The 26,517-nt window shown below is 45.5% G+C and overlaps 1 protein-coding gene across 9 annotated transcripts in view; it reads left to right on the forward strand.

The window, feature by feature from the left end:
• si:dkey-237h12.3 (teneurin-3) overlaps positions 1 to 26,517 on the forward strand; it is a 173,305-nt gene that overhangs the window by 123,228 nt on the left and 23,560 nt on the right. For 6 of the 9 annotated variants that reach the window (XM_023959511.2, XM_078953486.1, XM_078953485.1 and 3 more), the window contains 9 exons: positions 2,766 to 2,951; positions 5,455 to 5,475; positions 5,828 to 5,851; positions 6,686 to 6,832; positions 7,567 to 7,783; positions 13,489 to 13,608; positions 15,634 to 15,895; positions 16,427 to 16,694; positions 17,382 to 17,525. In XM_023959511.2, coding sequence (XP_023815279.1) covers positions 2,766 to 2,951; positions 5,455 to 5,475; positions 5,828 to 5,851; positions 6,686 to 6,832; positions 7,567 to 7,783; positions 13,489 to 13,608; positions 15,634 to 15,895; positions 16,427 to 16,694; positions 17,382 to 17,525 — 1,389 coding nt within the window. The remainder of the gene's footprint in view (positions 1 to 2,765; positions 2,952 to 5,454; positions 5,476 to 5,827; positions 5,852 to 6,685; positions 6,833 to 7,566; positions 7,784 to 13,488; positions 13,609 to 15,633; positions 15,896 to 16,426; positions 16,695 to 17,381; positions 17,526 to 26,517) is intronic. The other 3 variants (XM_020701757.3, XM_011473139.4, XM_023959513.2) reach the window with 2 other exon arrangements.

The raw sequence follows: 26,517 nt of genomic DNA on the forward strand, positions 1-26,517 counted from the left end.
ATTCTAAAGACATTTTCAGATGAAGCAGCCTCATTATGTTTTGAAGAAGAAATCAATTTGAGAGTGAGATCACACCCTCATCAGTGGATAATCAACACGCGTGATTGTCGGCTCGGCACATGCTTACAACAAAGTGTTGAGTGCTGGTGTTATTTTTGAACATCACCATATGCTTCCTGCTCTGTGGACGTTAAGATGGATCCCTGCAAAGTATTTTCCCAGAAAGCTCTTTGGAAACTTCTTGGGGTTTTGTTGGGAGGGAGGAAGAATTTTGAGTTGCCGTCTGCTCGCAGCGCGGCGTCCTTATCGGCTCCGGCTTTGCGTTTGTCTGTGAACACGAGAAGGTTTCCCGCTGGTTCAAAGGCGAACCCCCTCCTTCCTGTGCCTTCGATTCAGGTGATTTGTGCTCAGAATAGACTCATCCTCTTTGGCTTCTATCCCCAGAGGAACAGAGAAGAACAATTAAAAGCAGAAGTTTTTAGTCTTAAAGAAAGCTTGAGTTCAGAATGGAAGCATGAAAGGCTGCTGGATGGTGTGTTGGAGCTGATAGATGCCTCCCCAGGCCGTTTGAAGCTCCATAGATCTGGTTTGGTTGGTGCCCGACGCTAAAGCAAATACAGATTGTGTTGGTGAACAAGGGTTTTCTTCCTCTTTGTGTCTCATCTCATTTTTCTTTTTTAAAAGAAGAAGAATTTGCCATTCTCTTGCAGCTTGAAACATTTAAAGGGAATCCTGAGGCGCTGCCAGACATCCCAGGCTGTCAGTACCAGAACCGGCCTGGACTCAGTCCACCAGTTGAGATGTTTACCCATCATGGTCCGTGCAATCTGTCTGGATGGAGGTTTCCTTTATAATTAATGCAGCGGCTCTCCTTCGATTAAATAAACTTTAATTAACAAGCGCACGGCATGGATCGAACACCCACTACCCCCCTGCTTCCCAGCTGGAGTCAGGGGCATGTTAAAGGCAGATAAACACTTTTGCACTAATGAAAAATTGATTGCATAGATTCTTTGGGAAAGAGGTATTCCTTTGGAACTGAATGACTCCCCTCCAGACGCACGCTTAATATTCTACAGTGTCTGCTCAGCTGAATCAGAGTCATCCAAGGTCCATCAGTCCCAGAAAAACTCTATTCACAGAAGTGGAACCGACAGACACTTAAAAGAGCCCCTGTGAGGTCGAGAGCGGGGCTGAAGCAGTGTGGGAGGGGGCTCCAAATGAAAACGAGGAGTAAATCATGGACGAAATAAGTGGGTATTTCATCCATAACTTGATCTGTCTGCCGCTGCAGAATGATGCTGGCTAATTTGCTTCCCTCAGGGCTTTAACAACTTTCTGTGAGAGTCTCCAACTTTCCTCTGTGAGCTTAAATTCATTTCCTGGAGCATCTCGGGGCTTTAAAGGCGAGGACGGAGTTGAACTTCCAGAAACCTGTGTGGCTCTCTGTTCAGCAGGTTTGATGTGGGCTGCTGCACATCAATGCTGCGCCCGCCGCTGCAGGAGCAGTCACAGCGCGTTGATGGTGAGCTGGGGCTGGGTGCAGACTGATTACTCCTCACCCACGGATTCAGTCATTTCAATTTACTGAAGATAACACAGATTGGTAACAGCTGCTGTGCGGTTTGTGGCGCAGCTACATGTGGAGCGCAGACATGAGAACCCACGACTCGACTCGCTCTGTCAGGACTCGGAGCAAATAAGGCTTCAAAGCACGGAAGAGTGCGTCTGTTGGACAGTTTTTAGGCAAACCGTAATTGCAGTTCTTTGTTCTCCCAAGCTTTGCAATGATGGCATGTTGAAGATGCCAAAATAAAAAAGACTCAAGTGACGTTAAAGCGACCGCAGTGAGCCGTTGCTTTGGCACACGCATGATAAAAACAGCTTTTTCTCTATTTTCTTAAATTGGTACTCCTGTCATTTCCTTCCCATTTCATTTCAGACAGAAAATAATGTTGCTTTTGCATGGATGGGATCACTTTAACAAATACAGTTAGACTACAAGTTGGACTAATATTCTGTCAAATGAACCCATTACACCGACGACAGAACGGCACAATAGTAACACTGGGATGATGCTGTCAGAGGACAAATCCTAAAAATTCACTTCAGCTTGTCCTGGCAAATGCATTTGTTTGCTTATTAAAAGGTCATTTTTATCCATTTAAAAAGCACTTTCTAGAAACAGATCTTTAATCAACTTTTAACTGGTGATTGCTGTGTCTTGTATGAAGTTTACGAAGCTCATTTGAATTGAAATAAGACAAATGGCTAATGTTTTTTTACAGTCCGTCTGCATCTCCGTTATAAGAAAACAACAAGGAATGCTCGGTGGGAGATTTCATCCCATCGGCAGCCTTGAAGACTTTTTCAGCTGCTTCAAAATGTCCTCATTTGTCGCTGAAGGAGCTCCATCATTCTCCTTCAGCGACAAAGGAAGGAAGGAGTTGGGCTTTTTCAACAGAAAATGATCTGAAAGCAATAAGCAAAAAAGTTGAGAGAGAATTTCAAGTGTATAATCGTGTAAACAACAACAGATTTGAGTCAAAAAAATGCTCGCTGCACCAGTTGTATCACAGAGTGGTGTTTTATTATAGCACAGCCTTGTTTACAATGAAACTTGTTGGCCCACTTTAACTCCGGGACTGAACTCTTCTCTGAAAACATCAGAGCCTTTCTGTGCTGGCAGACGCATCAATGCAGAGCACAAAAATACAGCGCGGCGGAGGGAGGGGCCTCTTAACGGCTTGGTGTTTTTACCACAGAGGTGTGTGTGGCGGACTGCGGCCCCCACGGCTCCTGCATCGGAGGGGCGTGCCACTGCGAGGAAGGCTGGACGGGACCCGAGTGTGAGCAGAGGGACTGCCACCCCCGCTGCATCGACCACGGAGTCTGCCGAGAGGGCAAGTGCGACTGTCACCAGGGCTGGACGGGGGAGCACTGCACCATCGGTGAGCCGTGGCGACACCCCCACCCGCCCCACACCGGGGCTCACACCACAGAGCACATCACTTATTTGAAAAGGGCAAACTGCAGTGAGAGGTTTCAGGCATGCGATGACGACACCCTTCTGCAGCTGCCCCGCGCTCCCAGCAGCTGGGGGGGGGGGCACTTTACACACAGAGATAAACCTCTGTTTCTTGCAGTTGAGTTTTCAGAGAGCAGATCCTGCTGCAGCATGTCGACAGCTGAACCGGTGAGCTGCCGTGTTCCTGCAAACCTCTCTGTCCTCCTCCCACCTGTTCCATCCACCTCTCTGCAGCATCGTCTCTCATGCAGATGCTTAAACATAATCCTGTGATTCCCAACGCGAAGCTCCACTGCTGCCCTGTAAAAGCCTCTCATTAAAATGATTTTTAGAGGTGAATAACTATTATGGCTCCACTCTAGGCATTATAATGTCAGACAGCGTGATTTAACAGTTTTTTCCTAATAACATATTTACTGGGGAAGAAAAAGACACTACTAATGAAGAGAAAATACATATAAAATCAGCCTTAATGAGCGCAGCATGGTGAAAGTCAATTACCGTGAGAAGGGCCTTGTTTCCACCCTTCCTGTTAAAAGCCTATGTAAAGCAGAAGATTTGTGTGTGTGGTGGAAGCAGAGAAGGTCACTCAGACTGCCCTGAGGGATGAAATGAAGAACACGTCCCTTTAGTGTCTAATCGTAAAGCTACGTACATACCCGACATGTGATGTACGTTCAAGAACGTGCTAAACATGAAGGCGCTTTTAGCACTTGGCGTTCACACAGGTCTGTCGCTACCCCATACCAGCACAGTTGGAAGAGGCTTGGTATGAAGAGGCGTTTTCTTTCACAGCTCTATTCCGATTTATGAAAAGACTTGGTGTCATAGAATATCGGCTGGGCACAAAAAAATGCAATTATTAATTCCTCCTCTATGATAAGATTCACAAACGGTTGTCAGGTCTGTGAATGAACCATACGTCACTACCAAATCAAAGTCCCTGATTGGTCAAAGTTCAACTGCTTTAAATTTCAACCCCCTCTTCTTTTATCCCCTTTGCCCCCTCTCTAACATCCCACTCTCTTCTCTCAGAAGATTCATAACCCCTATTGTAACAGTGAAATCTGTCCAACACAAGAGGCCTTCAGCTCTGACCTGTTTTCTCAGCTGTTGGAAAGGACAACATTTTACGCAGAGGCTAAAAACTGACGTAGAGATTTGCATGTGAACGGGAGGAGTTTGAATGTGGAAGCCTGAAACGCGCATATACATGTGCATTTACACAGACTTGTCAATGGAAGTGGTCAGGCGTTTTGAGGCCGGTGTAAACGTAGCAGAAGAATCTTGTTTTCCAGCTTTCCTCACAGCTGAAATGATGCTGAAGGAGCCCTGAACCCATTCACTTTCATAAAGCTGGGGAAGTTCCACCCCCCCTCCCTGAAGTGATGCTCCTCTGTCAGTGGGTCAAGGGGGGTTGAGGGGGCCCAAACGCCCCGGCCTGCTTCCTTGGAGTGCCCCTCCTCTGGAATAGAGGTGCTTCACCTGGCTTGAATGAGGATAATGAGTTCTGAGATTCCACTTCCTGCTGCCCCTCAGTGCAGTCTTCATCGACACGGTGGCTCATTTGATGCAGACCCCCCCCCCCCCCCCCCCCCACACACACACACCTGAGTGTCCTCTGCAGCCTTATGTATTTACCCCCCTCCTCCCTCTGGTAGGGGCAAAGTTTGTAGAGAGGAGTTGATGGAGGGGTCACATTCCTGATCTCATTCATCTCTCCCTCCCCAGGGCCGCCGGGCCATTTTCCCCTTCCTTTCTCCAGCTTAAGCCTCCTGTAGGAGCAGCAGCTCCATTCTTTCATTCGGGGGCCATGAATAGGTGCTGCCTTCCTTTTGTTCAGGGGGGGGGGTCCTTGAACAAAGCTGAGTTTAATCCCGTTACATAGTCAGAGTCCAAGTTTTGCTCACCCTTTGGTCACAAGCATCCAGATCCTTTTTTTTTTTTTTGGGAGGCGTGGCATTGTTCGGGTCTCTCCGCTCTGAACTTCCCTGGGGGGTTTCTGACAGGGCTCTGCTCGCTGGCCTGCTGCTGTCGGAAAGAGCGTCTGCTTGATGTCAGAGCGCGGCTGCTTTAAAGAGAGGAGGAAATCTGGTTCTGGACGCCATCAGGGTTCATCGCTGCCTCTTCCTCCATGGTTTTGGAGAAGAGAAGCAGATGGAGACAGCTAACCATGAATATTTTACCCAGCTCAACTTACTCCATGGATTCATGTAGCTTTTGTAGACAGAAACAGAACTTCACCCACAGTGATGTAGAGGATCTGTAATGCTGATTAATTGCTCCTCACTGGAGATGAACTTTCAAACACAACTGTCTCTTTTTCTTGTCTCTTCCTGACTGCATTCCTCTGTCTAACTGCTGCATCTGTTCACTCTCCTCTCTGTTTTCATGTCCTCATGCCTGTCTGTCTCCCCCATGTGTAGCTCTGGATTCCAGAGTTTCAGGTAAAGACAAACCCTTCCTTCTTTGCATGACGGTTTGTGCTCTCTTTCTAGACGTTTCTGTTTCGTTTATTTTGTGAGAAAGTGAACTGGATGTTTGAGCGCCGGTTTCTTGGGTGTGAGCATCGTAATGCTGTGGCTGACGTTCACACGCGTCTGAATGGCAGAGCAGCGCTAGCGGGTCGGCCCTGCAGACGTTTACATGTCAGGCACATCTTTGGGGCAGCCGTGTGCCGGGTGGCGCTTTTTGCAAATTTACTCTAAATGGATGTGTTTGCCAGTCTCAGCACACTGCCACCGCAGAGATGAGTAATTTTCTTTTCCAAATGTTTTCCTTTCCTCGGATGTGTAATAGGAGCAGTCAAGATAGGATATAAAGGTAAATGGAACCACTACTCCCCCCCTCCTCTCTCAAAGGGAGATTGTCCTGAGCAATCCCTCCCTGCCCTCTGTCTCTCCTGGCACGGCGTATACACACTTGTTTTATGTCCAAGTCGACCATAATGTTTCTGCTGTGATCCTGATCCTGACCCCCCACCCCCACCCCCACCCTCACCCCCCCACACACCACACTGTTGTATCTCCCTGTGTCTGCCAGATTAAACGCCCAGAACTGGTGTGGTTTAGTCGTCTTTCAGCTCCCTGTCTTCACCCTCCATTAGCAGGAATGTGATCTGGCAGCAAATGCGCTGTTTCTGTAAATGTGGAGCCTCTCAACCCCACCCCCCCCACCCCCCCTCCCTCCCCATATATATATTCTTAGCTACTCTTCCCTTTGATGTTGCTGTTATTTCACATGCGTATTTTTAACACTTGTAATGGAAAGTTGCTGCTTTAATTAATGCACATGCACGTGTGTATGCACATGTGTTTATGCATACACACGTGCATGTGTATGCACACGCACATACTCATGCACGTGCATGTGTGCGTGCGTGTGCGAATGCGGGGCACTTTTGGAGCTGGAAATAGACAAACTTGTGACTCCTCTGAATCAGTGTGACCGGTTTATTGGCCTCCTGAGTCCAAACTCATGTGAAACAACTGTAACCCCTCACAACCCCCCATCCCCAGTCCTGTCAGAGGTGTATTGTACTCTATGTCTACTCACTGCAGTCATTTTTGTCCCTCCCTGCCCCCTGTGCTCCCGCCCCCCACCTCCTTGTCTCTCGTTTCCTGGTGCGTTTCTGACCCGTGCGTGATGTGTTGACAGACGGATGTCCCGGTTTGTGCAACAACAATGGGAGGTGCGTCTTGGACCAGAACGTCTGGCACTGCATCTGCCAGTCAGGATGGCGGGGGCTCGGTTGCGACGTTGCGACCGAAACTCTCTGTTCTGACGGCAAGGATAACGAGGGAGGTATGAAGGAGAGAAGTGTGGACGTCCAGCAGACACTGCTGCTTAAAACATCTGCACAGAGAATGCAGACGCTTCTCAGACAGGGATTTATGCCTTAGTCACAACTTCCTTCACATGTGGAAACGGCAGGCGAAAAATGGGCAAACCTGCATGGGGCACCCAGATATCAAAGTCATAGACCACGTGGTGACAAAAGTGTTGTACAGGTTGTAGAGAACACGTATACAGGGGTATATAGGGCTGCAGGCGCATCGTACAAAATTTTAATCCCCCACAAGCAGTTAGTGCTGTTCAAAGGGTAGGTGTGCCTCGTCTGCGCATCACCTGTACGCCATAAGTGCATGGCACTTACATTATCCTCACAAATATTTCACAATACACTTACTACACATAGGACAATGGTATGTTCCACATTTATGACTTGAGGTGGCCGGATGAGCCTCAGGGGAACTGCAAGACACACCTGCATTCCCCTTAAGATGCAGCCGCTCCTCTGTAGGACCCTCCCCAAGCCCAGACAACCCAAAACCCGCAGCACCTGTATGGGTCTACCTCACCCCCCACCCTCCGTACAGATGCATGTGACAAAGGCATTAGATTACATGTTGATGTGGCTATTTTTAAACCGATCAGATTGCAGTTTCCGTGGCTTTAAAGTCCTTCAAGTCAGTTTGTAAAGTGACCATTGAGATTCTTTTCCTCCCTGTTATGACCCCCCCCCATCTATCGTCCAGATGGACTCACTGATTGCATGGACCCGGACTGCTGCTTTCAAATCGCCTGCCAGGGTCAGACCTACTGTCGTGGCTCCACTGACCCCGCCACAGTGGCGGGCCAAGGCCAGAGCGCAGCCCTGCAGCCCACGTCCAGGAGCTTCTCTGAGCGCGTCCGCTTTCTGATTGGTCCCAGCGGCAGTCATGTGATTCCTGGGGATAACCCCTTCAACAGCAGGTGAATGGCTGCATGCATCACTGACAGCTCCTTCATGATTTGACTCACGCTGCCTGTTTACCGTCTCATTAGCGGCTGACAGCGCTGCACCTGCGTTTGTGCAGCTGACGCCAGAGCGTCCAAGTGTCTGACATCTTTTTGTGTTTGGAGTCAAGGTGACACGTTTGTTTACAACACTTTGGCTGCCATGACCACTCCTTTATCTGCCTATTCTCTGTTTATTTTACAATGACAAGCAGGAGGAGGCTTCTGCTCAGAGGCAGACAAACAATAGGGCAACACTTAGGAACCACACAAGCACACACACATTAGCACGTTGCACATATATGAATGTACAAGCCTGCCATTCAAAGTTCTTTAAATGCAGAACATTTAAGCAGAAACGTCTTTGATTTCAGCAGCGAAGCCTCGCCGGCTTCAAACAGGGTAGTTCATGTGTGAGTTACCCCTGCATGAAAAATGGATTAGAAGCCTTCATATGGTTCCTATTGTGTGATGTTCAGCTTGACTTTCACTTTGAGTTTAAATTCTGCTTTTTTGCTTCTGTTTTTCTGCGTTAAGAGTCTTGTTTTTCTGCTATTTTTCAAAATAATGTCTCTTTTCAAGCCCTTCAATCTGGCTCCATCACATCACTGCTGTGAACTTTTGTCCTTCTTTTGGGATCAACTGTGTATTTTTCTGTGCTGCTGCCTCAACAAATTAGTTAAAAATGAATCACATTCCTGTCAGCTTTTCTTGTTTTTGTGCTAATGAATAAATTAGGTTTGGGATACATTTTTCTTTGTGTATCCCTCAGGAAAATCACGCTGCTGCCAGGAGTTTGGAAAACTTACTTCCCGGTCTTTTTGGACAGCTGATTGAGTAAAATGTCCTGACTTCACATCAGCTTCAGCCCTCCGTCTTTCTTCATTGTGCCTTCTGTTTGTGAGCACGCCGGCTTCTGTTCGGCTCAGAATAATGGTTGAGGTTTCAGGCAGAAGCAGAAACGTGTGGTGGAGACGCAGCCGCTGGGATGATCACTGATGCATTTGTGCAAAATCTTTTTAGGATGGATGTGTGCACAAGGGTTTGGGAATTTTTCTTCCAACAGTTTAAAGTAATCTCAATGTAAATACAGCGCTTTACTAGAAATATAGAATGAAGTAATTCCTCCCAGATGGGTTTGCTCTACTCCTCAGCCACACTGTCTCTACTCTCTGTCTGAATTTGGTTTTGGCCCCCCTGCAAAAAAAACATTTACCTTTTTATCTAAAGAGATGGTTTGACATGTTAAAGTTTTAATTTTTCTCATATAGAACAAAACTAAAAGAGATATTTTTTTTATCACAAATGCATCTGGGGAGTTTTGCGGTTTTCCAAAACAAAATTAAAAAAAAGAAACTTTATATTTTGACAAAAATTAAACCAAAGCAAGATTCCACATTAGTAGATAATTGACCTAGAAAACAAAAGGAATAGATAAAAAAAAATCAAGATTGATTCTGTATGAGGGTTGCACGGTGTTACAGCGGTCAGCGCTGTCCTGCTAGTTCAAATCTCAGCTGGGTCCCTTCTGTGTGGAGTTTGCATGTTCTCCGTGTTCTCCATGGTTTCACCAGGCTCTCCGGCTTCCTCCCACAGCTCAAAACATCATTCATAGGTTCATTGATTACTGTAAAGCATCGCTAGGTGTGTGGGCGTTTTTGGGAGTGATTGTGTGGCCTACAACAGATTGGTGACCTGTCCAGGGTGTACCCGGCCCTTTACCCAACAGTAACCGGGACCGGCTATGGAAACCGCCTGACCCCAAAAGGGATACAGCAGGTTAAATGAATAGATGGATTCTGTTTGAAAAATCAAATAACAACAAAAGTCTAGATACACCACAGTTTTTCAGATCAAAAGTGAATTATTGACCTAAAGGCAGCGCTGCAGCAGAGTCTGAAAGAGGGAAATGCAGAAGAGGTTGGAAGCAGACAGAGGTCAATCTTTAAAGGGGGGGAAACTTCTGAGCATACATTTACAGAAAAGCTGCTCTGCCGTGGAGAGCATCTCCCCCCCCCCGGTGCTGTCTCCAACAAATTCCTCCCCTAAACATTCCTACTCCTCCAGCTCGTGTGGGCAAAATGCATGAAGGAGTTTCAGCAGGTGGAGCACAGGAGCCTTTGTTTGAAGGTTCACTTCTTCTATCCTCTTCTAGAAAGATGAATGGAGACATGGAAGGATGGACCAGCTCCTAAGTAGCCTTGTTCTGTCAGCCAGTGAATAAATGCTATGCCGGGGACGGAGCAGCAGGAGGGCGGCTGTGGATCAGCCCTGCTCCACCTGTAATGATCTGGAGACTGAGCGGAGCAGCTCCACCCACCTGTGACACATTCAGAGAGGAGAGCGCAATGAGGTGGTGTTGATGGAGAGTTACTCGTCTTCACAAACCGTGTCACGCCTAAGAATTTAGGAACAGGACGAGCTGTTGTTTCTGTAGGCCCTGACGAACAATGGCCCGGGAATCCAGGGAATGTTAATCATGTACGAATCTCCTGCATCTGTGATTTAAAAGGTCAAAGAAAGATGCTGCCCTGTCAGGTGAAGCAGGGGGAAGCTTTTTGACTGAGAGCAAATCCATTTACCAGCCGGGAAAATCGGAGTGCGGAGCTTGAATGAGTAATGCTCTCCCATATACCAAACTAACTACCTCAGAGGTTTCCTGAAGTGAAGCATTTAACCCCCTCTATCTGCTCAAGTAGCTTCCGCTGTTTGGCCAACATGTGAGGTGGGTTATAGAAGGCTGCCGGCGGGCGTGAGCGTCTGCCAGAAACCTGCTGGAAAAAGCCCTGCTCAGAAATCTCTATTGCTGCTTTCTTCAAGGGGAAAATAGTTCCTTTACCAAACAGAAACCTTTATATTCTGACTTTTTATACAGCCGAACATTTTGTATTTCATGACAAATTGCTTCAAGCATTGCACTTTGTTGTTGTGAATTGCTATAAAGTGCCTCTTGACACATCAGCTGCGGCACTGCTCAGCCTTTCACATCAGTAAAAGAGCTGAAGAGCACACTCCAGAACTGTTCTGGCTGATAGATTATCTTTCACCACAAGTATGAGATATTTATCAAGCTGGTGGGCACAACACTCAAGTGTGACGCAGACAAAAGCCACTTTAGTGGAAGCACAAAAATACTTTTCAGAACAATAAAATCCTCCTTCAAACACAAAACTAATAACTCAGCAGAGACTTGATGACAATACCGTTTCTAACTAGGTCACTCATTATCTCATTTAATGCCTCAATGACGGCTGCTGCTCTCAATGGTGACGGCGCTGACTTCACTCAAAATGGAGCTGCGGGTCTCTGTGTGACTCTTCAGCAGGACAGCGTTTTACTAATCAGACTGAGCCGTCCTCACACTGTAATGACACACCCACCAAATGTACCGACCCATGCTGAACTCACATTGTACAAAAAAATCTGGACCACCGCACGGTTTCTCACCACATAGAAGAAAATAGAAAACATGCGCATAACCTGGAAAAGTCTGTTAATTTTCCATTATATCATTAAAAAAAATAAACTTTTATAGAATATAGATTCAGGGCCCACTGAATTTATGAAACCATGAAAACAAATTGGAAAACAGTGGAACATCTGCACAAATTTTGCAGGGTATGAATGTTTTAAACTGAGTTTGACCAACTAATCATCTACTGAACTCAATCACCTACACAGGTTCCCCACATGTCATTACATTGTCTCAGTTTGGTTCAATATGGGGAAGACCTCAGACCTGACAACTAGCAAGAAGAACATTTTTGATCCCTCCATAGTCTGTGTAACCCCCAAAAGTTCCTAGCTAAGGAGGCTGGCTGTTCACGGAGCTCTGAGTCCAAGCAGATCAACCAAAAGTCTAATGGAAGGACAACATGTGGCAGGAGAAGATGCAGCCGCTAAAGAGAAAACCGTGAGCTTCAGCGGATTATCAAAAGGACACGATTCAAGAAGCTGCAGACATGCAGAAAGAGTGGAATGAGGTGGAGGAACAGCTCCAAAAACCACCAGATTCAGACGGGCTACAACTGTCGGGTTCCTCAGGTCAAAATACTTCTGGGCCTGGGCCAACGGAGAAGGCCGCCAAGTAGAAGAAGAACTGGACTGTTGCCCAATTGTCCGAGGTCCTGTTTTCTGATGAAAGCAAAGAGGGGCTTTCTTTTTGGAATCAAGGTCAGAGGGTTGGAGGAGGACTTGTGAGGAGCAGAACTCAAGCTGCTGGAGGTCCAGAGAGGAATCTCCTGTCAGTCAGTCAGGATTTGGGCTGCAATGTCCAGCAATAGTGTTGCTAAACTCGGCTTTCTTCTAGCAGATTGTTCTAGAACACCTTATGATTCCTTCTGGTGAGGATCTGGATGGAGATGCAGATTTTATCTTCCAGCAGGACCTGACCCCTTCTATTGAAGCATTGAAGATGCACATATCATTTTGAAAATACTTTTTTTGCGGGGGGTTTGATTTGATGTGATCAGAATTTCTGTCCTTATGTTTTTGTAAAAACTGAAAATGAAATGGAGATTTCACCACAGTAATTTTTTCATCCTGTCTATATTCTGTGAATTTCGTTTTTTCATGGAATTATGGAAATGAAAACACTTTTCATGATAGTCCATTTCCTTGGAGAGTGTCTGTGCTATCTTGTGATACTAATAAGACGAAGGGCTGGTGGGTTTTTAAAAAGTTGATGGCTTTTCAATGAGATATCAAGCTGGTCATTTAGCATGAATGGAGCATGAATTGTTGCCCCATTCGAGAGATCACCGCGGTTTCCTACAGTGCCAGAGTCCACTGAACTGTCCTCCAGACCAACTCCAGCGCTGGCCTCACCACAGTTCCCTTCAATCAGAGGGGAACTGAGAGCAGGGAATGAAGAGGTCACAGAAGCTCAAAGAAGCCGCCCTTGAAGACCCACTCTGTCTTCAACATGTTGTTGTGCCACTTGCCTGATGATGGAGGACATATATGGAGAAAATTAAGAATAAAACTGCTGAGTATTCCTTTATTCCAATTGTTTTGAATCAGGAGCAGATAAAAAAATGATGTTGGAAAGAGATTATATTTGTGACACAGAAGTGATGCTGGGCAGGCCACAGGCTCCACAAAAGGGAGGAGAAGGGGGGACTGTTGATTTGTGCCAACAGTCCCGCCCAAAACTCAGAGATGAATTTCAAAGGATCTACTGGTGCTGTACAGAAACTATGTCCTAGAAAATGACACAGGTTTTTGGATTTTTGCTAAAAACAGCCTAATTGTAATTAAAAGAACACTTTTTACAATAGATCAAAAGATGATCGAAGTGGGACTTTAAGGTCAAACGCACAGATTCTCTGCTGTGACACCAGTTCTCTGACAGGAAAAGATCAAAACATGTCCAATAGTTTTGTTTGTATATTTAAACAATATTTAATTTGTGACCCAAATGTGTCACAGAATGCTGCACTCTTTAATCTGATTAAAAATGTTCATAAATAAGGTATTTCTGTATCCCCCTGTGTGCTGTAACACTTGTTTTGGGAGGTAACTGAAACCTGCTCCCCTGAGTTTTATATTTTAAAGCACTGCAGAGACACAGAGAGGGCGTTTCTGCGAGCAACACCCCCTGACATGTTTGTGTTCTTAATGGGCGCTGGCGGCATTGACCATGCTGATGTTCACTCAGCTCTGTCTGTCTCTCCTCGCAGCCTCGCCTCCGTCATCCGCGGTCAGGTCCTGACAGGAGATGGGACGCCTCTGATTGGAGTCAACGTGTCTTTCCTGCACTATCCGCAGTACGGCTACACCATCACCCGGCAGGACGGCATGTAAGGGTGCACACACGTGCACATGAGACTGCTTCTTCTTCAGATAAAAAGCTGTCCCGCAGTGAAGACATGTCCCCAAGACTGCAGACAAACCAAGGAGCCGTTCCCTGGAATGACACTTCATGCAAATGTCAGAGAGACGCTGTTGTTTAAAATGCATGAGGGCAGAATCAATCTGCGTGGAGATTAGGAAAACACGGGATTACGGTCTGACCTTCCGCTGCTTCTGCCAGCGATAAGTGGTTAGTAATGGAAGAGCAGATAAAGGCTTGTCACATGTCCAACAGACGAGCTTCACCTCAGGTTTACTTTGCAGACACACGCTAGAATTCACCGCCCCATCTTTATGTGTGGAATGAAAGGCTGCCTGAATTGTGCAGCTGTTGTTCTGAATCTTAGTCCTGGGGTCCAGTACAGTGGAGGATTAGCCGATTTCTTCAGATATCCTGCCCTGTAACTCTTCTGACAAGAAGCGTGAGAAATGGTGGGGGATAATCACACTTGGTTAGCCAACAGATCCGCTCAGTGCGTTAAGAAGAGGGTGGCAGGGTGCAGGGGGGGCCATCATCAAAGCCTGGCCTCTTGCAGCTGTGAGCTCCCCACTGCCCAAAAGTGAAGGGAGCTGGAGGAGGAAGCTGTTTCAGGTCAGCTGCACAGCTTGGCTCTCCGCACCGGCTCTTGTGTGTTATTCTATGCAGAAGAGCGTGCACGGGCATTCAAATCAGTGGGAGTGTGCTTTCATTTTGAGAATGCACGCTGTCACTTTGCCCAGAGGGTAAGCCTCAAAGACTTAGCCTTCATTTCCAAACCGATAACTTCTGCTTGAGTAATGTTGTACTAATGAAGACCAGCTCACCAGAGGGGCCCCCCAGACTCGCCCCTCCAAACCAAACTCAGCCAGAGACGGTGTCTGCTGGTGCCATGCCTGGCCGAACAAAAGTCATACATTAGATTCCGAGGGCGATAATGATATACGGAGGCTGAATAGATGAAATCCACAAAGCTTCGGTGCTGCACATGGAAAAAAAAACCTTTACATATTTAAGCGGTTTTGCTCTAACTGTGGTCTGATGACTTGTTGTTAATTTTTTACATTTGCAATGTAAGTTGCGAAAAGGCCTCAATTTGACATATTTTTGTACAAAAGTGCTTTCAAATAAAAACACAAAAATAAAAGAAATAATAAAAACACATTTTAAGAGAACGACGTTTGTCTTTTGGGCGGCCGTGGTGCAGCGGTGGGGCGGTCGACTCGTGATCGTAAGATTGCAGGTTTGATCCCCGCCTTGCACGCCCATGTGTCAAAGTGTCCTTGGGCAAGACGCTGAAGCCCACCCTGCCTCTGGTGGGAGGCTGGCACCAGTGTTCGGCAGCAGAGCAGCCACCAGTGTGTGACTGTAAAGCGCTTTGGGCCTTGTAGGTAGAAAAGCGCTATAGAAGTGTACGCCATTTACCATCTTCTCACCCTCTAGTTTCCCTCAGACACAGCAGTCACACTGCTCAGGGGTGACTTGTAAACAATTCACCAAATTAATCATTTTCTCCCTTAAAACATTCTGCTGCTTTCCTTGCAGTAAATGTCCAAATGGCCTTTCCTGAGAAGAAAGATTTGAGGAAAAATCAAACTTCTTAAAACAGCTCGATTAGCTCAATCTACATAGAAGATATAGATATAGAATTTTACATTTATTCCATTAACCACTATTACAAGCACAGTAACCTAACTTGATTTGCTTGTGATGCTTTTAAAATAATTATAAGTGATGTAATTTTTCCTTATTTACTTGGGTGAACACCTGCAGCATTAAAATTCATCTGAATATGAGAGGGAAAGCTGTAGAAACCTCACACTTCACATTCATAAAAACAGACATTTTTAAAGTTTTGATGATATTTTTAAAGAAGAGCATTCAATTTTCATTTCCATGCTTTTTTTGTGTTTTCAGTCTGTCTGTTTAATCCTCCTCTGTGGAAACGGCTTCCTTCATTTCTCCTGTTGATGTGAGTCGTGTGTTTGCTGTGAAGGTTTGACCTCCTGGTGAACGGCGGAGCATCTCTGACGCTGACGTACGAGCGGGCTCCGTTTCCCGCCTCGCACCGCACGGTGTGGCTGGCCTGGAACATTTTCCACGTGATGGACACGGTGGTGATGAAGCGCGAGGAGAACGACATCCCCAGCTGTTATCTGACTGGTCTGGTCAGGCCCAACCCACTTATTGTGGCCACGCCCCTCTCCACTCTGTACAAGACGTCGCCAGAGGACAGCCCCATCGTCCCGGAGACTCAGGTGAGGTACAGGTGACCCAGGGGCACCTATTTGGACCTGCAGTCCAAACTTCAGCTTTTTATAGGGGACATTTGAATTATTGTTGTTTTTAAAAGATTTTGATCAGAAAGCTTATTTAAATACTTTGGTCTGAGTTATTTTTCTTCCGATTGAAGCTTCTGCTAAACTGAAGCTTTCTAACAAATAATAAGACAAAAATCTTCTGACTGAAAGGCTGCGGAGGCTGTAGGGGCTCTTTCTGTACTCGGTCTGCAATTGTTTCACCAAAATGTGGCTGCATCCTATCCTTTCCATTGAGCTGCCTTCAGTTAAGTCACACTCAGGCCTCTGGAAAGACTCTAAGAGAGTGTTTGTTTTTCGTGCTCAGGTGTTACCTTGGACCCAGAGGCAGCTCTGGGCTGAGGCTGTTTGTAGCAACCTCCTTTTCCAGGTTATGCGGGAACTCCCGTTGCTGTTTTTAGCTGCGTTTCTCCACAGCCTGCACTCCACGCTGAGCTTTGGCACAGGTCTGACTGCTAATTAAAATCATAGGTGCTTCATGAGCAAGTGGCCATACCAGGCAGTGACCTGAACCTGGTCTACCTGAGCTCCAGGGCGGCTGGCTACAAGCCCATCCTGAAGGTGCTTCTGACCCAGGACCGGCTCCCGTTTGGCCTGATGAAGGTCCATCTGATGGTGGCCGTCATGGGCCGTCAGTTTCAGAAGTCGTTTCCAGCCTTCCCCGACCTCTCCTACACCTTCATCTGGGATAAGACAGACGCCTACAATCAGAAGGTCTTTGGCCTGGCAGAGGCTGTGGGTGAGTCCTGCTGTGATCATCATGTGCTAGCACAGGTCAACTGTCAGACACCGCCAGGCTTTGAACCCAAGCTAATCTGACTTATTCCTAAAGTTGAGATCATTTCACAGGGGACTGGCATGAGTAATAAAGATGTATAGCGGTGGTGTGAAATGCCCTAGAGCTGCAGCTTTGCAGCTGTTGTTTTCTGCTGACATTTTCTTTTTGTATGTTTGATATTTCAGCACAAATAGAAATGATTCCCTTTGATGCAATAAAAATAAGCAACCCTCCAACATGGAACATGTTAAATTGTATCTATTCTTTACAGATTTGTTTTTAATTGCACTTTAAGCGTCATCTGAAGCCTGAACAGTAATTATGTCATTATGTTCAGTAAGGATACTGGTTTAGAGTATGCTGTGGCCTTCACATTAAGAACATACATGTGCTGTAAGAACATTCCTGTTCCGAGTCCTCTGATGTTTAAGATAGACGTCTTATGCATCTTCACATGTTAAAAGAGAAAAGCATGAAGGAAAAGCAGCACAGGTGAGACAGAAACCCTGCTGCTCCTCCAAATTCATCCCAGCTGGGGAGGATCTTCAACGAGCCGGCGGCATCGGCGGAAACAAAAAACATCCCGCCTGAATGCTTCATTTATGTGTGGGTAAAAAAACCTGATGCATGCTGTCCCCCCCCCATCAGTGTCAGTGGGATACGAGTATGAGTCCTGCCTGGATGTGGTGCTGTGGGAGAAGAGGACAGCTGTGCTGCAGGGATACGAGCTGGATGCCTCCAACATGGGGGGCTGGACGCTGGACAAACACCACATACTGGACGTCCAGAACGGTAAGAGTCGCCCCATACACACACACAGCTCTGTGATCTGTGTGTGTGTATGGGGGGGGGGGTTATAGGGGCCAATTCTAAGGGTTACTGAGTGAATCATCAGGATGGGAAGTGTTGCAGGGGTGTCGAAGCTTAAAAACACATAAAATATCTCAGAAAATATCTTTTATTTGACTGTGGTCAATAATCTGATGGATTATTTGTGTCCTCAAACAGAAAAGATGTGACCTTTTTTCCTCTTTACCTGCTGGAGTTTATAATGTCATTTCTCACATGTCTCTTTTTCCATGAGACCAGAACAAAGAGTTGTGCTTGTTAGAGCTCCCGGTTTGTGTTACTAGAGCCCCCACCGTCAGGAAGCATGGACCATTAAAGCTATGTGTGAGACAAACGGCCCTCTTTCATACCTCATCTGGAAACAAGAAAACATTTGTGATGCTTGGTCCTAAATCGTCGGGTTTGGCGTCACAAAACGCAGAGCCAGAGGTGAATGTGGGTCTGAAGTTTGGTGTGTTGAACAGAAACATCCGTTCAGATCTATGTTGAAATAATCTTTAGCTTATGGGCGACTACAGGTAATAAAGTGGCTCTTAAAGCCGGTGCTGGACTTCCTTCAACAATCGGGAGGGAAGTCAGGCTGTGTGGTTGGTTTTTGTCTGACAGCAGAGTGTGTGAAGTTAACTGGTCTCCTCTGTTCTCCTGTCAGTTATGGTGTTAAAGAACAGAAAAACCTACAGCCAAAGCCATTTAACACAAGAAGAGCAGCTGAGAGGATTAAAACCAGATGAGAACAGTTGGAACAGCTAAACATGAACCAGAAGAACTGAAGTGGAGACATTGATCCTTAAAAACCCCAGCGAGTTTATTTTGGGGCACTTTAAATGAACTGTGTTGATTTCTGATCATTTAGTTCCCCAACCAACGAAACAGACCGACATGTATTCTGATGTTAGTCTGAATAGATGGTAAACATTTCATGGCAAAGCAGTTATAAAAGAGGAGGAGAGAGGAGGAAGTTCAGGAGAATCTTCAAAATAATGCTACATCTGCAGCTGTATTCATATTCCTACAGAAATGCATAGATCCAGTTATTATCTATTTACCATTTTTTCAATCATCTTTGGTTATAATCTAGCAGATCTTCTCAAATCATCAAGAACCTGCAGATCCTCAAGTTCTTCTCCTTTCATTCTTCCAGGAGTTAGAACGAAGACGCACGTTGAGGCTTCCGTTTGTTCTTGAGGTCTGACAATCTGCAGGTTCATCTAGAGTTCCACATCATCTTTTGTTTTGTTTTTCAAAGGGTTCCCACTGGTCTTTTCAGAATGATTCTGCCACGTTTAACCGAAATCCCAAGACCTGCATTGTTTTCTGGAACATAGCTTCTGCAGAGCAGCAGGAGTTGGAAATTCACCTCTAAGCTTTGGACTTTGACGTGGAGCAAAAAGACAATAGTTTTCTATGTTCCATTTTAAACTCTGGATTGTTTTTTACTGTAACAGTAGTGTAACATTTTACTTCTTTAATATTTTTGTTCTATGTGTTGAACCTCCTGTGTTTCATAAATGTACTTACTTTTGAACTTAGATGACCATCAGCGTTTCCTGTGAGGCTTTTATTTTTTAATTTTGTTCTTTTGCCTTTAATCTTGTTTTTACAGATCTCTGCATGAGATTATGTATTTGTAAGGATGGAGCATTGAAGCAGTGAAGGACAAAATCCAAATTAGGGATGACTGCTGGCTTGTTTTCATGCAGCAGGGTCAAGATTTCTGCTTCCAAAGTAGAACAATTACTTGCCTTTAAAAATATTTTTGAAATATTTAACATGGTTTTCCTTTTTTACTGAATATATGTGTGTAAAAAAGGAGAGAATAAAATTACTGAGGATCTCAAACATGGAATCAAAAACAGATAAAAAGAGCTGAGCTAGAGTGAAGGATCCTCCACATGTGAAGTTTCATTTCGATAAAGAACAAGAACAGAATCAGAGGAATGGTTTGAACTAAACTTTTTATTTATTTGTTTTCTAAAGTCAGTCTTTTCACCTTCAAGCATTACTTTTTTTCTAGATTGTTAAGACACTTTTCTTGAAAACTACTCTCCTTTTCTCTAAACTGTGAACACAAAACCCGATTTTCAAGCTACAGTTACAAAACTTCAAACTCTTCGCGCAAAACCAAACTTTCCCCTCCAGACAGTTCAATCTGTGCCCAAAGCTGAACTTTGTTGTGAAATCAAGCCCCGAGTCAGTCAAAATTAAAAGCAACGTTGAACTAAACGCTACGTTGAAAACTAGAAAACACAATGCTCAGGACATGACGCTGGAGAAATATAAGGGTATTGTTGACTGTGGGCTAAAATACGTGTTGCAGAAAACTCGTACAAAAAAAAACAGAAATCTTGTTCATTTACACTTGTATGAATACAGTACAAATTATACATGGAGGTGCTGACCACCTGTCACATGAACTCTTCCTCTCAGATTTCTATCCTTTGTAGGACCTCACAAAGCAGTGCTCTCTGATCTGACTTACTGTATACGCTCGCTCACATCATTGGTCACTAGTGTGATCAGTTTTGAGTTGTTTTTTATAGGTGGTGACAGCTGTGCTTTCTTTGTGTTTGACTTTTGTCACCTGTGCTCATCTTTATGCAGGACAGGTGCATCACAATGAAAATGTGTTGTGTCTAAGCAGGTGAGAAGTGCTGATGGTTTTTAGGAAGGATTGATTCAATCCGTGGGTTCAGGACAATAGAGTTTAGTGTTTGAGAAAAACTGTAACATATCAGCCATTTTTGCACACTGTTGACTGTGATCGGACTGAACAATAGGCGGAGGAATAGGTGGCTAACAACAGCAGGTGAGGAGAACTCTCCTCCTCCTAAATGTCAGTGTGCTCGGGGGCTGAGGCGTGTCCCCTGCTTGTCCGTCCGTCACTGAAGCCCAGATGAATGACCTTCAGAGAGCCTGCAGACACACCTGAGGGCTTAACCTGCTTCCTGCTGGACTTCTACATCTCACGGGGGTCAACGGACGCCTTTCAGAGAAAGGGGAGTGGGGGTTGTTGCTGTGATTGAGCAGTACAGAGTCTGAAACACAGAAACAGCAGCAGCAGAAAACAAATGTTCCGACAGAGGATTTTCCAGATAAATGTCGCAGTTTAAAGGTTGTTTTGCACCTCGGCGGAAAATAAATGTTAACTTCTTATCTGTCTGAAGCAGCAGTCGGTAAAAAAATAATAAATTCCTTTTGGAAGGAAATGTTCTGAAAAATACCCAGAATGAACTTTCATCAATCTTAGGAAAGTGTTTTTTGATGTAAATTAAATGTACACACTGAGCGATGCAGAGCACATTTATTATTTTTACTTATCAATTTGCTCGTTTTTGTGGTGCTCTGAACAAAGCCCCATGCTGCTCAGCAGGTGGGAGGGCGCAGGTATTAGTATTAATAGCCTCAACAAAACACCATCAATCATGGAGGGCGTGAAGTTTGCGTTTCGGCTGCGCTTTGCAGCCGCACACCTCCACTCGGTGAGGTCTTCACCTGTGAGGAGGAGGTTTCCTGACCGAATCTCCTCCTCGCCGTAGCCTTCAGCGGCTGCCACCCCTCTGTGTGTCTGCTCATGGTGGATGTGGGAGTCAGGACTGAATCTGATGCTTTGCTACTTTAAACCGCCTTGTGTGCTGCCCTGCAGATAAACTCGCTTAACTGCAGTGTTAACAAAGTTTCCTCTTGCTAACCAAGTTTGCGCGTGTTTTTCATGCTTGCAGTGGTTTAACAGACAGCAGTGGGGGCTCCCGGGGGGTCCTCCTCACACAAATGTCTGGAACTAAATATACTTTTGTTTCCTAAAGCTGAAGATTTTTGTGTTAGCAGATCCTTTCTGCTCCTCTGTGTGATCGGACCGAGTTCTCAAATAAAGTCCTTTAATAAAATCCTGCATGCATGCGCAGCCGCCACTGCTGAGGCTCCGCTCTTCATCCTGGGCAAAAACCAAACCGGCTTGTCTTTTATTAGTTATGCTTGTGGAGAGGTGTTAGAGGCTTTGATTCGTCTCCTGGTTTGAATTCTCATGCAGCATCACAGAGAACAGACGCCACAGCTTGTTCTAATGTGCCACGCCAATCAGAAGCTCAACTTTCTGAAGTGAGCAAAACAACAGTGGAGTGTGCCTGCAGCTTTGCTGCTGCAGGTGTTTGATCCCCGCCCGTCTCAAAGAGAGGCGCAGCCCTCTCCAAAGCACCATCACAGCTGGAGTATCGACACATAGGTGCAACACGTGTGATATGTTAATGTCTGCTGCATCCTTTACTCGACTGAGCCGTGGTGTGCCTGAAGTCATGGAAAAACCAAATGTCAGTGTGCATTAAACGTCATTTCTAGGGATTGTTGTTGATCGTGGAAGCCGTGATGACAGAAATAAAACAGGAAGCAGATGGTGTGGAGCTTTTTGTAAATGCTGTTGCCTCCCCAAGGTGCTTTTTTCTCGTGCTCTTTGTTCCTACACAACTAAATCTTCCCCTATTGAGAAAAACACTGCAAAGTTTTGCTGAATCTAAAAGGAAGGAAGGCAGTCAGTGTTTTTCAGTCTCATTAACTGACAGAAGCTTGATGCCGCGCCCCGTAAGCCCCTCAGTGGAGAGGTTGAATTGTGATATCAGCCAATAAAGCCTCTTTCTGATGCTAAATAGGACTTTGAACGTGTTGCAGACGTCCATCGGTTGGCATCTCTGTTTTTGCACATTAATACTTATCTGTGGCTCACTTGCATTTTTCCCGTCTGACTGACATTCAGTCACTTTTTGACTTGAGATTTCTGTTGGTTTTGGTCACCGCTTGCAGCTCGATATGAATCCGAGTGTCGCCGTTTGCCTTCACAGCTGCTCCAGTATTGATTCTTTAAAGTTGTAAAAGCTTGACTAATGTGCTCAGCCGACATGTTAGCTGGAGGGGGTCCTCAGCAGCTGCACAGCAGTTTATCTCCAAACATTTGCTATCGCTCCTTGTTGTGAGTCCGGCTTGCTTTTCGCTCCACTCTGAACATCTGAGGAGCTTTTCTCAGGTCGTTTGTAGACCTGAGCAGGGGCCCTCACCCCCCCTCTGCCTCGTCTCCTGAGCCTGTCAGACCAGATAAGGTAAATTGGCGATGTCTGTGCCGCAGTCGTGTCCTCCTGCCCCCCGTTTCTTCGTTACAAGTGGATATGCCTTCCCCTCAGTCTGCAGCTCGTGTCTATCTAGGGTAACACAGCTGATACTTAATAGACAGTGTTCAGTGAGCCCCTATCTCCAAGTGCGACTCATGCACTCGCTGCATTTTAAGCCACCAGGGTCTCCTGTCTGCTTTTAGCCTTAATCAGGATCAGCAGGACCCCGGGTGGTCTCCAAGAAAAGAGGGAACAAAGACAGAAAGGGTGCAATTAAGACAGACTCCCATTTGTCCCCCACCAATCGTGGCGCTCGCCATGTGTCACCAAGGTGACATTGCTCAAGGGCTCCAATTTAGTATCACATACAGAAGCCCGGCCTTGCGTTTGCACTATTAATCGTCTGAGAAGCTGCGATGTCGACATGAAAAATTTCTTTTCTCATTCCTCACTACACGACTCAATTTAGCCTTTTATCAAACAAATTATTGCCTTTTGCAATGTCTCCGAGGAGGAAATCCGCTCAGCTTTGGCAGCGGACTGTGGTATTATCATCTCTATGAGCAAGCAGCTGGCAGGATTTGTGAAGATGACATTTTGTCCCTCACTCAGAAAGTCCTGTGATACTTCATCTGTGTTTGATTTCCATGTTGTTCTCTGTCCGGGTAGTGGCCTTCAGACTTCCTCCTTGTGGAGGATCTGTCCTCGTGTTTCTGTTTGATAAAGCGCCCTGTGTAGTCTGATGCCCTCCGGGCTGAATGCTGCATGACATTCAGGTGAGCCGCGGGTTGTGGGTTGTATCCCGGGCAGCCTGTGCAGACTGCACCGCGCTCGAGCCTGATGGGCAGCAGAGCAGCTTCATGGAGTCGTGACTGTTTTAATAACATGTCTTTACTAATGCGTATTTGTGGAGTTAGTCAAAACTGTTGTGGTGATACTGTGACACCCCCCCCCCCCACACACACACACACACACACACACACACACTGCAAACACATCCAAACAGCCTGAAGCACTGGATGAAGCCAGATTTCCCATCAGAGCGGCTCTCCAGCTGTGCTATCCCTCAAACAATCATCGGCGCTAATGTCTCTAGCCCAAGTGTCCTTGAGGGGGGGCCTTAATCCGCTCAATCACTCCAAACCGGCAGAGGACACAAGAGTGTGAGGAAGTCAAAGGGAACAAGACAGACTGATGGCAGGAATGACTCCTGACTGATAATGATTTCATTCCATCATCACAGAAAGACCTGAGTCTGTGTCTAAAAGCACATTTGAAGACCCACTACAACCAAACTGCTGTTTTTACCTCTTCGTCCTTGTGCCATTTTCTCCTGATGAAGGACATATATAAAGAAAATTAAGAGTAAAATAACATTTCTTAGTATTTCCTTATTCAAATGATGGTGAATCAGGAGCAGATGAAAAAATGCAGGTGTAAAAAGCTTGTAGCTGTGATGTAGGTGCTACAATCCTGCTCTGCTCCATTCTGATGCATCCACTGTCAGACAAACAGATCCATGAACGACTTTGTGTTCTTCATCTGAGCTGGAATCTGGATCTAAACTGTATGGCTGGATAGCTCCAACATTGCTAGCCATTGTTGTTGCACCAGTAATGTTGGGCTGAGGCGGGGAGGGGCAGTAGGGGTGCAGCAGAGCACATGTGTCAAACTCAGGCCCGCGGTGTAATTATAATTGGCCCGCGAGATCCTATCAAATGTGCATTAGAGCTGGCCCGTGGTATATACTGTACCACTAATACTACAAATCCCACAATGCTTTGCTAGTACATTGGCAGGCAGTCAAAAGTGGCGAGCACTCCTTTTTTCTGTTGACAGTCACTGACAGCCATGCTCCAGTCACACTGGACACATTCATTTGACCTTCCACAAAAATGGCCAAACGAAAGATGGACAACAGGAACTTTCAAGACATTTCTGCTAAAATACGAGGTTTTCCTCAGATCAGCTGACCCCAGACATTGATGAACTTGCATTTAAGAAAAGATGCCCGGTTTCTGGCTTAGACCAATGTGCAGGGTAAATCAGAGTGTAGCAAACTGAGCTTGAATATTTCTGTTTCTTGTGCACTTTTTCTACTGCAAGGCCTTGTCTGTTAATAGTTGAAATGTTAGATTATTTTGGAATGACATAATTTTTGGTTCTTTTGTTGTTGGCTTTGAAAAAGATTTACTTTAAAAAGGAACTTGAAAGGATACGGAGGAGAAACAGAGAAATACTTAAATATAAAAAAAAAGAAAACCACTGATGTGTCTTTTAATTCAAATTTAAGTTCTCAAGTGTTTGTAATATAAAGCTTTGGTTGTTCCAGATTCTCTCTTTTTAAAGTTTGTTTCCATGTGAAAAGGTTAAACATTACACATCAGTTAATTTTTCAATAAATATTGAGTTTGGCCCGAAACTTTACTTCACTGATTAATTTTGGCCCACTGTGAATTTGCATTTGACACCCCTGCTGTAGAGAGTGTAAATAGATGGATGTCGGGAAGCAGGGGCGGGCTTACTCCGCACCAATGATCCAGCCGACAACTCAGAGAGGAATTTCTGATAAACTCCTGCCGTTCTACTACATTCTTAAAAAAACGACACAGGTTTTTTTGATTTTGCCTAAAAGTTTTGCATAATCATATCAAAAAACCCACTGGGAAGGCTTTGAAAATAGATCAAAAGATGATCAAAGTTGGATTTTAATCAAACAGTGAGTTTGGAGAGTGCTGAAATCCGCAATCCTGTCACTGATTAAACTGATTAATCAGTCACTGATTAAACTGAAAAGAAAGAAAAACAGAAAATCGAATCGGATAAACAGGAGGGTAACATACATCAAACAACAGAGAAGCCCAGATAAGCAAGTTCAAACCCAAAGAGAGAAAACAAAACCTGCTTCTGTTTGGAGGTGAGCAGCAGCACTCTACATGAACTGTGCATGTGAACGTGCACTATGTTCAAGTGTGTCACACAGACATGACAAAGACAGAGATGCACATCACTGATCTCCATGAACTGTGATGGATGCAGCCATGGAAAGGAACGGTTGGGTTTTTTGAACATCTGCATGTCAGATTGACAAACGCTCTTCTTCCTGCTTCTCATCGCTTTGAATCCCTCATCTTCTCAGGGATCCTCTTTGTGGCAGCGGCGTCCCCTTGTCACCTGGCTGAACATTTCAATCTGGCTGTTTGTTTCTTCGGCGAGCCGCTCGCTCAGATGGCAGCTCAATTAGAGTCCCAAGGTCACACATTTCCAGGCGTCGCACACATAGCGTCGCCGCTGGCCAATTTGTCTTTGTTAGAGGCTGCTGTGCCATGCTGTCCGATACTAAACAGAGATTGGTCCGACTGTCCTGACAAGGAGCTCCACAGCCTGCAGCTTCATTTGAATTCGCCCTTGGATCAGTTAAATCAATGAAAGGAACTAATCAGGTTCGGGGACAGCCGCATGCTTGGTTTAGCCAGCACTGCAGCGGCATTATGTGGCCAGTCAGTGGTGTCATACACCCACTAATTAGGACAGAGGCAGGGTAATTCACACAAGTTGCTGCGTGTGAATAATTGAGTGCTCCCAGAATGCACTTCTTTCCTTTGATGTGCTTTTGCACCCTTTGAAGAGAGTCCCACTATATCCATGCCCCTTAAGAAAGCCAGTTATATCTGCTCCCTGTTCAAATATTAATCTGTTGTGACTCACAACATTCCCTGGATCTTCTTAACTGCATGGACCTTTATTTAGGAGGCTTCCACACGTCTGCGTTTATGTCAACCACCTCTCATGTCTCAGGGAGACGTGCTCACTGTCAGGTTAGCAGTGTGACAAAAAGAATC

This window comes from Oryzias latipes, chromosome 10 (assembly GCF_053564925.1).
Source record: "Oryzias latipes strain Hd-rR chromosome 10, Olatipes_Hd-rR_3.1".
Taxonomy (NCBI): domain Eukaryota; kingdom Metazoa; phylum Chordata; class Actinopteri; order Beloniformes; family Adrianichthyidae; genus Oryzias; species Oryzias latipes.